Genomic DNA, 15,003 nt, shown 5'->3' with positions numbered 1-15,003 from the left:
CAGTCTGAACCAACCCAAAGGTTCCTAAAAACAATAGAGCCTTAAGAAAACTGGATCACTGCTTTTCTCTGTTAGGACAGAAATTAGAATACCACCCTTTGCGATAGCTAGATGCCATTGAGTCAGTTCATTGGACTCACAACCTTTGAAGGATTACTTTGGCCATCTGATTGCTTCTCCCCACGACTACCCGCATGCCTCATGGAATATTTTCAATCTGAAATTGGTTGAATCCAAGATGGGATGACTCTTCCATTAATGTGATCATGGTTGGCTTATCATCTTCCTTTCTCTTCTAGTCAAAGATGCCAGATACTGTCACCTTCCCCTACTCCACCCCTGGCTGGCTTCCCTGAGGATCATTTGTTCCTTATTTTGTGACAAACTAGCCAAAGTTCAACTATACTGAGATGAAGTTATACTCATCCAGATGAAACTCAATAATCTTTATTTGTGGCTAAAATAACTAAAATGTTTCTAATAGCATTCTAAATTATATATATAATATAGTCAAGTTAAAGTCTATCGAAAACCTCAGAGAAGATAAATTGTCATTTGAAAGACATATTTAAAGTCTTCCTATTAGAAAAGGAAAAATAAAAAATAAAATTTAAGAAACTAAATATGAATAAGTGAAGCAACCACAACTTTATCTCCTCTGGTAGTTCATTATTATTATTATCTTCAAAAGGAAATTTTTATCTTTAGTTATGACCAATAAAAAGAGATTTTTGAAAAGCTCATCAGCCATTGAAGAACTGTCAGTGCAATCTTTTTTATACAAAGGGGGAGGGGAGAAAAAAAACCTCCATAGGGAAAAGGGGAGGCTTTTCTCATTTCCAGTATAATTAGAGCAATAATTGCAAATGCCAAAATACAATAAAAAGCTCCTTAAGATATACCCCACTGATTTATTTTTAATGGCTCAAATTATACACCCTTTTGCAATGTCCACCCTGTTTCCTACATTTTAAAACTAAAATCAGTTATCCTAAATCTAGATTAAAAAACTTTACTATATTTACATTGTAATTTTCCCCTAAAAATAAACACAGTAATAAATGTAAACTCCTTAATAACTGAGCCTCTGTTGCATTTTGTGTTTACATTTGGTGTGTACACTAGAGATACTTATATGTGACCGAAGCAAATTTTATGTTTTCTCTAAAAATTTCCATTGACTTAAAAGAACAAAAGCAACACAACCTACATTCCACTAAAAACAAATTCAGTAAGCCTCTATCTACATTTCTGAAAGAAGTGTTATTAAAGAAAACTATTGAATGCCAGAACCAAATGTCACAAGAAATTAAGATATTTTTTTTCTACAATAAATACCTAAAGAGTACAGGATAAACTTTGGTGTAAACAATATATATTATTCACTTCCATTTTAGGATAGGATTTACCAAAATATCATAAATACTTAATAGCAACTGTTCCTAGTGCTTCCAGCTAAAGGCAGTAAAATGAAACATAAACCTCAGCTGTGAAAACCCCTGAGTTTTGCTTTGCATTTCATCACTCTTTTCCTTACACCCTGTTTAGGTAAGCCCAGATTCTAATGATCACCAGAGACAGCTCAACTGAATTCCAAACAGAAATATTATGAGCTCCAGTGAAACTATTAATCATGAAAATGGAAAAAACAACAACAACAGTCAAATAGTTGCTAGTTCAAGTTGTCTTGCAGATCGCTAAGAAATACCATATTTGGAGGATTGAGTAATCACACATTGCAATCCAAAATTTTATTTTACATTTCGTATAAGCCTATAAAACTTTCAAGATATCAAGATGGCTAGGCACTCCACATGCCCAAAGGGAAGATGTGTTTGGGACTGTTATGAAAACCTAAAAATTTGAAATCACATTCTAGGTTCCCTGAACACAACTTAAGAAAATTAATACCAAATATCACTGAAAAACAAAAGGCAGATCTTTAGAATTGCATTGTATATGTGATACCAAACAAAACATCTGCTTAATCCCTTTATGCAAGATAAGAGCTCTGGTAGCGCAGTGGTTATGAATCGGCTGCGAACCGCAAGGCCAGCAGTTTGAAACTACCAGCTGTTCCGTGGGAGAAAGATGAGGCTTTCTGCTCCCATAAAGATTTACAGCCTCGGAAACCCTGTACAGGGTCACTATGAGTTGGAACCGACTCCATGGCACATAACAACAACAACATACTGGAATCAGGAGTCCTGGTGTGACGCTGTGGGTTAACTGCAAAGCCATTTGAATTGCAAAGTTGGCGGTTCAAGCTCACCAGCTACTCCTTGGAAACCCAATACAGGGTCATTATGGGTTAGACAACCGATTCAACAGCACTTCACAACAACAACAACATACTGGAATCAAGATTACACTTTACAGCTTAAAAATATATAACATGAGCTCACAGAAAAATTACTCACAGAATTAATTATTCCTTTGAGAGCTTGAAAACCACCTTTAACAGGGAAAACTTGCTCCTTGGAATCAGCAATTTTTTCAAGCTTTAGGAAAAAAGTGAGGAAATTAATTAAGAAGTGATTAAGACATAACCAAAACCAAAACCCTTTGAGATCAAGTCTCACAACACCCCTATAGAGTACAGTAGAACTGCCTCAGAATGTCTCCAACAATGTAAAGTTTACAGAAACAGACTGCCCAGGAATAGCTGGTAAAACTGAACTGCCTGCTTTTCAGTTATTTATTAAGTGCTATCTAGTTATCAAGTGCTAACTTGTGCCACCAGGGCTCCTTGTCTAAGAGCTACAATATGTTAAAAATGTCATTAAAGTTTTTGGCCACATTCATTTGCAAAATTGCAGCACAATAATTAATCTACCAGTGTGGATTGTGGGAGAGGTCAGGGATTGAAAGTAATGGTAGCAATGTTAACTCTGAGCATAGCCCCCCAAAAGGAAGTTGAGTTCAGCCACAGCAACCTTCACTAAACTCCAATTGTAATACCAAAATAGTGCAGAGCTCTAGTGGTCTGCAAACATCATGAATCATGGGAATATTAACCATGCTTCTCCAAAAATTTAAATGCAAAGTCAATTATGAGTAGAAAAGTAATTTTTTAAAAAATATTTATTGTTGTTAAGTGCCATCAAGTCGATTCCGACCCATAGCGAGACCCATAGCAACCCTGTATAGGGTTTCCGGGGAGCAGCTGGTGGACTGGAACTGCCAACCTTGCAGTTTAAATGGCTTTGCAGTCTGGCGCATTAGCCCACAATGCCACACCAGAACTGCCTCAAAAATATGCTTTAGTATATGAAAGTCTAAGAATAAAATGGAAAGACTTCTAATGAAGGTTCCAAGTCTCTGTCCATTTCAATCAAGTTTTAAATCATACTAAAAACCCTAAACAGCATGTTCATAATGATCTCATCAATTGATTTAAAGAAGAAAAACAATATTCACTTCAAGTTTTTGATCTTATATTAGCATCCCAGTGTCAAGTCTTCAACAAATTTAGATTTTCATTTTCAGTCTAGCTCAAGCTATACTGCTCAAGCTATACTGCTAAGAAGTTAATATTTTTATAAAAAATAGTTAACATTGATTAATGTCACAAGTTATCTGCAAAAATAATTTGATAAATCATCCTTAAGAGAATTGTTGTTAGGTGCCATCGGGTCGGTACCGACTCATAATGACCTTATACGACCTTATGCACAGCAGAACGAAACACTGATGGTGCAATTTAAATTCAAGTTTCCAGATCTGTTGCACTCACCTGAGCTTGTTCAAATTCAAGAACACCAACACAATAAACTCTAGCACCAAGCGACCTGGTTATCTTTGCCTAGCTCAGAAGACAGAGAGAGAGAAGTCAATTATTCATCTATTAGGCTATACATGCAGAGATACAGCAAAGTATAGGAGAGTGTGAAGAACAGCTTCAGTTCAATACTCACCTCTTTCTCTGCATATGATGGCACCAGACCGTCCAATTTGCCATCTGTCAGAGCAATTACAATGCTAGAGGTTTTTAAACCTCCTGCTTTCTGAATTTGTTCATTCGCCTGAAATGAAGAATAATTATCCAACTCATAATTTAATTTTAACTTTTAACAAGTATGTTTCACCAAGCCGAATTTATAAATTTTACAAAATCAAAAATTATTACTAACAGGCTTTTAAAACAGGGTCTTTGTGTTTGAAACATTTGCATATTCTCATTAAAGAGTTGTTGTTGTTATGTTCTATGGAGTCGGTTCCGACTCATAGCGACCCTGTACAGGGTTTCCGAGGCTGTAAATCTTTACGGGAGCAGAAAGCCTCATCTTTCTCCCACGGAACAGCTGGTAGTTTCGAACTGCTGACCTTGCGGTTTGCAGCCCGATTCGTAACCACTATGCTAGTTGTTATTAGGTGTTGTCGAGTCGATTCCAACCCATAGCGACCCTGCATGGGGTTTCAAAGAAGCAGCAGGTGAGTCTGAACCACTGACTTTGCAGTCTGATGCATTAGCCCACAGTGCCACACCAGAACTTCACTGGTTTTAAGTTGATAAGAATATTTAGCTGTAGTTGACTTTTCTGAATATAATCACGGAGACTATGGAAAAATGTTTTAAAAGCCAAAAAGTAGTCTGATTTTTTTCTTATCACCACCACAACTAATTTTTTCTATCACTTTCATGCCTAGAACAATTAAAGACACACACAAATGGCAAGATAAACACATAAATTGGCTTTTGGGATTCCTTAAGAGTTACAATGCATTCTCTCCAACACTCATAAATGTAAAGGTACTTACTAGCTTTAGTCCTTCATGAATATATGTCTCTCCGGCAGGATTAACCTGTTTTAAATCCTTCAAGCCTTGGTCAATTTTACCTCTGAAAATACAGTATTATAATAATAAACAAAAGGAAAATAAGCAAAGATCGATCACAATAAACACTTCTCAAAAAGCATGGCAGCATTGCAACTGTTTTCTTCAGTTAAGAAGTAGAGAAAAGAACATGAGTTCTAAAAGCAGATAGCTCCCTAGACTTTCTTGCTACAAGCATTTAGCAATTTCTAAATTTTAACTTTTTGCTTGGATTCACAGTCAACACTCATGGCAGCAGCTGTCAAGAAGGTAAACAACGTACTGCACTAGGCAAATCTTCTGCAAAAGACCTGTTTAAAGTGTTCAAGACCAACGAGCTCACTTTGAGGACTCAGGTGTGTCTTATCTAAGCCATGACATTTTCAATCACTTCATATGCATGTGAAAGTTGGACAATGAATAGGAAGATAACAGAAAAATTGATGCATTGGAATTATGGTGTTAGAAAAGAATATCAAAAATACCAAAAAAGCAAACAAATCTGTTTTGCAAGAGTATAGTTAGAATGATATTTAGAATCCAGGATGGCAAGACTTCATCTCTTCAGACATGTTGCTAGGAGGGATAAGTCCCTGGTAGCATAGCAGATTGCCAGATGGACTGCTAACCTCAAGGTCAGTAGTTCAAAAGTACTAGTCACTCTGTAGGAGGAAGATGATGCTTTCTGTTCCCATAAAGAATTACCACCTTAGAAACCAATACAGTATACTATGAGTGGGAAACACAACAACCATTACTACCACCACCACCAGTTCCTGGAGAAGAGCATCATGCTTGGTAAAGGAGAGGGTCAGTGAAAAAGAGGAAACCCCCCACAAGACGAACTGGCACAGTGACCTCAGTAAAGGGCTGAAATACAACAACAATTGTGAGGGTGGTGCAAGACTCGGCATGTTTTGTTCTGTTGTGAATAGGGTCACTATGAGTCAGAACGGACTCAACAACACTTAACAGTAACAACAAACACACTTTAGAAAGTCCTAATATGTCGCTGTACAATAAGCACTGTATTGCTAAGCACTAGGTCGACAGTTCAAACCCATCAGCCACCCCTCAGAAATCTTATACAGGGTGCTATGCATTGGAAACATTTACCCAAGGACAACATTGAGAAGGAATCGGGAGGCAGGTGGAATGGAAATAGGATGGAGGCGATTGCAATCACTGAGATGAAGCAAAGTATTGAACGTAAAGCTGATAATCTTGTCTGTAAGCCTTCACTCAATTCACAGTATAAAGTTTAAACAATAATAGTAATTTAACTAATTTAACTGACTTTCATATTCTTACTTCTCAACTAAACTGAAAATTTAGAGTAGGCCATAATCATGTCTTTTACTTATTACTCTCTTAAGTACACTAAATACTTACTATAATGCCTTTTACAAAGTAAGTGTTTAATACATTTTTCAATTCACCACTTAAAATTTTTCATAATTCTACAGACGATGGAGTAAAAATATAAACTTGTCTTATCTAAATATTTATGTTCAGTATCTTCAGAAATGACTTAAAACTGATTCTATCTGAACACAGATATAAACTCAATACTTGGTGCTTCCCAGAAATGAATGGCAGTGTGTCCTCAAGCATTAATGCTTCCTGCCAAAAGGAAAGTAAAAAAGACAACTGAAATTCAAGTTTACACAAACAGATTTTGCCTGGCAAAAATTGTCTTCTCCATTCAGTTCAGATTTTGCTCACCAATATTTGTGAGATCAGACAGCAGCAACATTTTAAGGTGTGCCTCCTGAAGAAAATTCTAAACTAAAAGAATTGTCAAACATGAGATTCAGAGTGTTTGGGCCTGTTGACTTATTTTATTAGAAGAGAAAAGGCAGAGCAGTTCTTGATTTTTCATTCATACCAATAGTTGCCACCCTAATATCCTAAGATCACAGAATCCCATCATTACTTTTGAAGCTGCCTAGTCATAGGGGGAGAGAGTTCCTTGCCAATACATAGTCCTGGTCAACTAAGCCTTCTGTTTGTCTCTCCTCAAACTTTGGAATTTCCTTTTAGCTGTTTAGGCTCCTGAAGACATGCAATCTAATCAGTTTTGGTTCCCATTTTCCAAAACTGATCAGATTGCAAGTCTTCAAAGGAGCCTAATCAGCTAAAAGGAAATTCCAAAGTTACTGTTGTTGTTGTTAAGTGCTATCCAGTTGGTCCGAGTCATAGCAACACTGCAGAAGGTTTCTGGTGAACGGCTAGTGGGTTTGAGCTGTTAATCTTTCACTCAGTGGTACAGTGCTTATCAGTCAAATGGGGAAAAAGCAAACTGATAATAGAGTGAAAACACAACTTACCGATCTACATAATGACCTTAAAGAAAACTCTAAAGAAAGGCAGGAGGGAAAAAATGATAAAAATAAAAAGAAGACAAGTGTATTTCTTTGTTTAAAAAAATCAGCTTGAATTCAACAACATCTTTGAAGATCCGTTCACTGAGTTTTGTTTTAATTCTATATCTTCAGCAGAAGAGTAATACAGAAACTAGTATTTGTTGTGAAACTGTGATCATGGATAATGCTATCCGACCCACAATGTACCTTATAAGGTCTCACATTAGAAGTTTCTTCCGCACTCCTGAGTAATTGCTATACACTTCTTCCTTTCTGCTAATAACAACTATATAAATCTTGTCTACTTCTTTCTCTGGCTACTGGGAAGCCCTAAGTAAAATTCTTACTCATTCACAAAATTCTGATAAGTTCCTACAGTTATCTTATTACTTCATCCTCATGGTTTTAGTTTTTCTTTTTATATAAACAGAGTTTTGCTATCATGTTACATTCTACGTAGCCTCAAAAACATTTCAGAAATGGCAATATTTTAAAAAGGATTAAAATCTCAGTTTGTTTTTTTTTATTGTGAATCTCACTCTAAAATCAAATTTTTCTTTACTTTATAATTACAATGATCTGAAAAGCAGAAAGAGAAAAAGAGAGAGAAGAGGCAAACATACTGCCCTACGTTTTAAAACTCTGTTAATTTAACTAATATTGCCAATTCTGCTGGAATTTCACAAATTTCTCTCTTGCATGGACAGAGGAGAGGAAGGGAAGGACTGAAGGGGAGTGGACAGAGAGAAGGCCAGAGCAGGAGAGGGAGGATGAAAGGAAAGGGGAGGGAAATTTGCAACTTCAGCTGACTGCCTTGCACTGCTGTTTGGTGGCTTCTGTGCATCCACAGAACACTAGATTGTGGAAGGTGTGCATGACTTTCAGTGACAGATTACCCAGTGAGTAAGATAAGCATGGATTGTACATATTAATTATTGTTGTTAAGTGCTGTCGAGTCTATTCCGACCCATAGGGACCGTGTATAGTGAGGAAACAGATAAATTCAGTTTACACAAGAAACAAGACAGAGTGCCTCAAACAAGTTACCAAAATACAGAATCAGAACATATAAACAGTTTTTGAGTTACCTGATAAGGGATTTAAAAGAATGCTGATTAGGCAACTTTTTTGGCTTGTGAGAAAGATCGAGTAAACTATAGATGAAATCAAGAAAAACACAGACAAAATTAAAGAAAAAAAATCAGGAAACAAACTGACAAAATAATTGAAAAAGTTGGAACCATACAAAAACACCCATTAGAAAGCCAGAAGACTAACACGAGATTTCAGAAATAAATTATCTACTGACAGGGCAAAGAAATAGAATTGAATCACTGGAAAGCCGAATTACTGAGCTTGAAGGCAAATCTCTCAATATTCATCTGCTATAGCACAGAACGTCCAGGAATGTCTGGCCTGTGGACCATATGAAGCCTGCAAAATCATTTGGGCTGGACCTGCCAAGGCAACTGCAGTTGTAGCCATCACATTGTTGTTGTTGTTAAGTGTCACAGCTGGTGAGTCTGAATTGCTGACCTTGCAGTTCAAATTGACCTTGAGGTTGAGTGCTTACTCTTATGGTGTCACACCCGGACTCCCAGCCATCACATTGGTTGGTTATGTGCCTTGGAGTCGGTTCCAACTCATAGCATCCCTGTACAGGGTTTCCAAGGCTGTAAATCTTTACAGGAGCAGAAAGCCTCATCTTTCTCCCACGTAACAGCTGGTAGTCTCAAACTTCTGACCTTGCGGTTTGCAGCCCAATTCATAACCACTACACTACTAGAGATCCTTAGCCATCACATTAGAGGTGAGTTAATTAAATGTTTGACCAAATATAGCAGGCTAATTTTTAAGTTGATAATTTTGTACGGTCTGCAAATGTTTTGACAGAAGAAAAGGTTTCCCACTCCTGTGCTAGACTAACAATCAGAAAAACAGAACAAAAATTCCTAAGTAAACCTAAGAATTAAGTGTAGCACTATAAACAAGAATAACTTTTGTGTAACAGGCAGATGGCACAGCTGGAAGTTAGCTGCAAGATGGTGCAGAGACAAAAAAAAAAAAAAAAAATTAGAGAAAACCCTAGAGTTGTTGAAAGTAAACTTCCCTAACATCACGAAAGAAGTTAAATGAATTCCAAACAGGATAGTTCTCAAAAGAAAATCACCAAGACATATGATAATCAAACTTTTCGAAACAAAAGACAAGAATCCTGAGAGCAACTCAGAAAAAATGAAAAGTTGCCTACAAAGAAAAACTCTGATTTTTCTACAGAAACCATGCAGATAAAAAGGCAATGGAACAACACATGTAAAATTCTAAAATAAAAAATTTCCAGCCAAGAACCATGTTGTTGTTGTTGTTAGGTGCCATCAAGTCGGTACCAACTCATAGTGACCCTATGCACAGCAGAACAAAACACTGCCGGTCCTGGGCCAACCTCACAATTGTTGCCATGCTTGAGCCCATTGATGCAGCCACTTCACCAATCCATCTCGCTGGGGGTCTTCCTCGTTTTCTCTGACCCTCCACCTTACCAAACATGATATCCTTCTCCAGTGACTGGTCCCTTCTGACATATCATATACCCAGCAAAATTGTCCATCTAATATGATGATGAGATTAGGTCACTTACAGACATACAGAAATTGAAAGAATTGGTAAACACCAAACACAAACCTAAAAACTGTAACCCTAACCATTATTCTAACAATAAACAAAATCCTATGCCTAGCCTAGACATAGCCATGGTCCCATCTCTAACCCACTCTCCTTAATATCCTCCACCCTCACCCTCCAAAACAATACTAACCCCATAGGGTTGTTGTGAAGGACAAATGAATTAATGGGTAAAAGGAGTTGATGCAAAGTGAGTACTCCAAAGATATTATTATCCTTAATAATATTCCATGGTATGTCAGGGAGAGAACAAGGTAACCTGTCATCCAACCTTAGTTCTTTTATCATGCCACTATGCATCAAACAATGAGCACAACATACAAATCGAGAATGGTGCTGTGTGATTTTAATATAAATCCCAGCTCTAGCACTCAATAGGCTTGTGATTTGGGACAAATTATATGATCTCCCTAGTCTTTAATTTCACATGTCTGGAAAATGGGAATTAGGTTAGTACGGACATAATAAACAAAAGTAATAATCACAACCAGTTGCCACTGAAATGATTCCAACTCATGGTTGCTCATGTGTTTCAGATTAGAACTGTGCTTCAAAGGATTTCCATTTATTGTTAGGATAATGACTGGGACTAGTGTTAGTAAAATTGCTCTGGTTTTTACAAATTCTTTTAAATTATTTTAGAAGTAAATTGCTTGGCCTTTCTTCCCATTTGCTTCTAGTGGATTTCATCCACCAATGTTTTAATTCATAACCAATCACTTAACCATTTGTGTCACCCAAAATAGAATTACAGTAAAACAACAAAAGGACTATTACATGTGAAATGGAGTCCTGGTGTGGTGCTGTGGGATAATGCCCCAGACTGCAAAGCCATTTAAACTGCAAGGTTGGTGGTTCAAGCTTACCAGTCGCTCCTCAGAAACTCTATACAGGGTTGCTATGGGTCAGAACCAGCTTGATGTTTAACAGGAACAACAACATGTAAAACATCTCTAATACTACATGGTCCATAAATGTTCAATAATCATTACTAACTGTTTATATCTGTTCATTGTACTCCTATTTCTTTAATCATAGAAGAAAATCTAAATATGAATTATTATTAACCTTATCAATCAGTTCACAAGCCTCATGAGTCAGTTTGCAAGCCTCATTTAATAACTATCCTTTTACTTTTTCCTCATAAAACACAGAATTTTTAAACTTTATACTGAGTCATCCAAACTACAAATCCTATGTATAAAAGGATTCAGCATAGCTCTTTAATATGAACAACCTCAAAATTTATTTGTTATAATACAAATTTTTAATGATTTATCTTAGAAAATTTGTAGCCATTTCTAATAAACGGAACTTCCAATCTTCTGATTACCTGAGCAAAGAGTTTCTACATATTTTAAATTCTTCAGTCTTTAAAATTCTAATTTAATAATACTATTAAAAATTAGCAGAGCCCTGGAGTGATGCTACAGGATAATGCACTGGTTTGAACTGCAAGGTCAGTGGTTCAAACCCACCAGCCGGTGCTGATACTACAGCACCATACCAGGAGTTCATAAGGCCACATAATTTATATCAAAATTGGATTATTGTTTATCTAAATGTCATTCTAATGCCAATATATGCCAAGTGTCCTGTGGTCCAGAGTGCAGAATAATGAATTTAAAGTGGCAGTCCTGGGTCCAAAAACATCTGCTGACAAAATGCCCCATAACAATTTAAGTCCTGTGGAGAATTGTCTTCACTTGAGTCTGCATTTACCAAAGTGAGGTACACAAAGTTCAAACCTGCTGCAGTAACATATTTTTACTCCAGCTTCCCCATTCACTGTCTTAATGAGCCATGAGAAATTGACCCATGCCTCTCCCAGCTACGTATAACAGCATATTCAATTTTCTTGAACATACTCATAAAGCAGATGTGGAGCTTTATTGAAAGTAACTATCAACATGTTCACTCTAGAATCTGAAAAGTTTCATACCTCTGAGTTAGTACAATGTGTGACCTGAGCAGACTTTTCTAAGCAAGAATAATCACTTCCCTAATACATTTTTTGTTTAAACCAACCCAAGTACAGTCACTTTCTGTTACCACTTGACTGTCTGTAAGAGAATTGAATAAATATAGAGAGTATGTTCTTCTATTCTGACTGTGCAAACTGGAGAAGGGGAATCACAGACGGTTTGAGTCAGTGCAGCTCAGTGGTCAAGTGCTCACGCTAAGGAGCTACACCTGGGTTTGAATTCTGGCTTTAACTACTTAACTGTATTTTTTCTCTACTCCTGTGACATTTGGGCATGTCAGAATGAAGATGATGATGATGTACACTGGCAACTTCTAAATTTAGTCTTAATCTCTTTCCTACTTTATTATCATCAAAAAAAAAAAAAAAAAAAAAACCAAGAAACAGGAAGCTAGAAAAATTATAAATGAGAAGCAATGAAAGGAAGGATATTAGGTAAAGTGATAGAGGCAAAAAAGAAAAGTGAATTAATAAACTGACAAGAATTGATTGCATACCCTATACAAATATCTATCAGACCCTGCATTGGGCTTTCTCGTGTGTTATATGTTTTTAGTCTTTTCAACATTGTTATATGGAATGAATGATTAGCTCCTTTTACTGGCAAGATAATTGGGCAGCAAGAAGTTAGGTAACTTTTCCTGAGTCATTTAACTAGTATGTAGCCTCCATTTCTATTGGACTCAGAGGTTCAATCCTGGTCTTTTCACTGTAACAGGACCCATCAGGACCTTCCAAGGTAATAATTTAGCATGCTAAAGGAGCTCTGGTAGCGTAGTGTTTACGAATCGGGCTGTGAACCTTAAGGTCAGCAGTTCGAAACTACCAGCCACTCCGCAGGAGAAAGATGAGGCTTTCTGCTCCTGTAAAGATTTACAGCCTTGGAAACCCTGTACAAGGTCGCTATGGGTCAGAACTGACTCGACTGCACTTAACAATAACATAGTCCCAAATGTATTTTCTTTCCAATCTCTTAATTTCATGATGAATAAAAAAGAAAAGAAAAGAAAAAAAACTCCGAATCGGGAGTTTTTGAGACCTGCCTCAAGGTTGGCAGTTCAAGACTACCAGCTGTTCCACGGGAGAAAGATAAGGCTGTCTGGTCCCGTAAATATTTGCAGCCTCAGAAACCCTGTGCAGGGTCACTATGAGATGGATCCGACTCCACAATACTTAACAACAATAACTACATAGAAAGTTGTTGTTGTTGTTGTGAAGTGCCGTCAAGTCAGTTCCAACCCATAGCGACCATGTATAGGGTTTCTGAGGAGCAGCTGGTGAGTTAGAACCACTGACCTTGCAAATCAAATGGCTTTGCAATGTGGTGCATTAATCCACAGCGCCACACCAGGAAAGTTAGCAATATTCAATTTAAGCATGTATTTAATTTTTTTACAAATGCATTCATGTTAGAAAAAAATCCAAACAACCTGTTATGGATTGATTTGTGTCCCCACCCACCCCACACAAACAAATATTTGTTGTAATCCCTAATCTCTATGTATTGTATTTATAGTCCCATTCTGGAATGAATGATTTTGGCTGCGTTTATGATAGAATATTAGTGTAGGTTGTGTCTGGAGTTGATCTCTCTTGAGATATGTGGTTATTAAGTGTCATCCAGTCATTTCCAATTCATAGTGACCCCATATAGGGTTTCTGAGGAGCAGCTGGTGGGTACAAACTGTCAACCCTGTGGTTTGCAGTCCAATGCTTACCCAATAGCACCACGCTGGGAAATAAGAAAGATTAAACAAGCATAAGAGAAACCAAGCAGGCAGAAGAACATGCCAAGTCACATGAAGATCATCAAGGAACTGAAGCTCAAAAGAGACAAAAAGCTTCCTCCAGACCTGACAGAAAAAGCCTTCTGCTAGAACCAGCACCTGAACTCAGAATTCTAGTCTTCTACACTGTAAGAAAATAAATGTCCAGTTGTTCAAGTCACCTGCTTTTTGCATTTATGTTAACAATACCAGTTGCCATTGAATTGTTGCCAATTTAGGGGACCCCATCTGTGTAAAGTAGAACTATGCTCTATAGGGTTTTCAAAGGCTGACTTTATTTAGACAATAAATTACTAGACCTTTCTTTCAAGGGGGAACTCAAAACTCCAATCTATCGGTTAGCAGTCAAGTGTTTTAACCATTTGCACCAGCCAGGGACTATTTAAACAACCCAGATGGATAAAAATTAAACTATGATGTCTCTCCCCTCTTTTAAAGTCACTCCAAAGGTACTCTGGTAGCATAGTGGTTATCCGTAGGACTGCCAACCTCAAGGTCAGCAGTTCGAAACTACCAGCTGTTCCACGGGAGAAAGATGAAGATTTCTGCTCCTGTAAAGATTTATAGCCTCGGAAACCCTGTACAGGGTCACTATGAGTCGGAACCGACTCCACGGCACATTAACAACAACAAAACATTACTGACAGTGCTCCACTGCTATTCATAAGGTTTTCAAAATTAGCCTGTCACTCCGTCTTCCTAGTCTGTCTAAGTCTGGAAGCTCAGCTGAAACCAGATCACCATGGGTGACCTTTGCTGGTATTTAAAATACCAGTGGCATAGTGTCCAGAATCACAGCAACACACCAGCCACCACATTCGAATGTAGCAATGACTATGAGATTGGTGCAGGAACAGGGAGAGTTTCATTCTGTTATGCCTAAGATCACTATAAGTCAGTACCAACTCAACAGCACCTAACAACAAGAAGACACTACTTGGGTGCAGGAGGAATTCCTTTGGATTTGGTGGCCAGGGAGGAACTCTCACACAGATGGAACAGTAATACATGAGATGGAGCTGATGACAAGAGAAAGCCAGTCAGTGAAAGATCTGGGGCAAGAAAAACCAAAAGTTCTAATGTAAAGAAGGTTAGCTGAGTGAGTCCATGGTACACGATGTTGTAGATGAGGATTTGGTGAGTGGATTATAGACCTCCCTTCCACCCTCCACCACACTGGATTCCTCCTCTTTGTATTTTTCCAAGAGGTCACATTGTTCAATATATAACAGATACTGATGGAAGGCAGATAGTTAGGTGAATGCATACACTAACAGACATTTGAAAGATAAAAATCATGGGAGCAAGAGGGGAAACAAAAAAGGAATGTTTCAAATAAAATATTTGAAATATTAAAGTATAATGA

At 37.4% G+C, this 15,003-nt stretch overlaps 1 protein-coding gene across 3 annotated transcripts in view; it reads right to left on the bottom strand.

Annotated features, from left to right (window-relative positions):
- The window catches only part of ANTXR2 (anthrax toxin receptor 2), a 242,129-nt gene that overhangs the window by 219,937 nt on the left and 7,189 nt on the right, over positions 1 to 15,003 (bottom strand). For all 3 annotated transcript variants that reach the window (XM_006872894.1, XM_006872892.1, XM_006872893.1), the window contains exons 4-7: positions 4,762 to 4,843; positions 3,918 to 4,025; positions 3,737 to 3,805; positions 2,421 to 2,501 (exon numbers count right to left, since the gene is read on the bottom strand). In XM_006872894.1, the coding sequence (XP_006872956.1) occupies positions 2,421 to 2,501; positions 3,737 to 3,805; positions 3,918 to 4,025; positions 4,762 to 4,843 (340 nt within the window). The remainder of the gene's footprint in view (positions 1 to 2,420; positions 2,502 to 3,736; positions 3,806 to 3,917; positions 4,026 to 4,761; positions 4,844 to 15,003) is intronic.

Source organism: Chrysochloris asiatica, unplaced genomic scaffold, assembly GCF_000296735.1.
Source record: "Chrysochloris asiatica unplaced genomic scaffold, ChrAsi1.0 scaffold00214, whole genome shotgun sequence".
Taxonomy (NCBI): Eukaryota; Metazoa; Chordata; class Mammalia; order Afrosoricida; family Chrysochloridae; genus Chrysochloris; species Chrysochloris asiatica.
The sequence above is the reverse complement of the archived record's forward strand: the minus strand, read 5'-3'. Positions and strand labels throughout refer to the sequence as shown.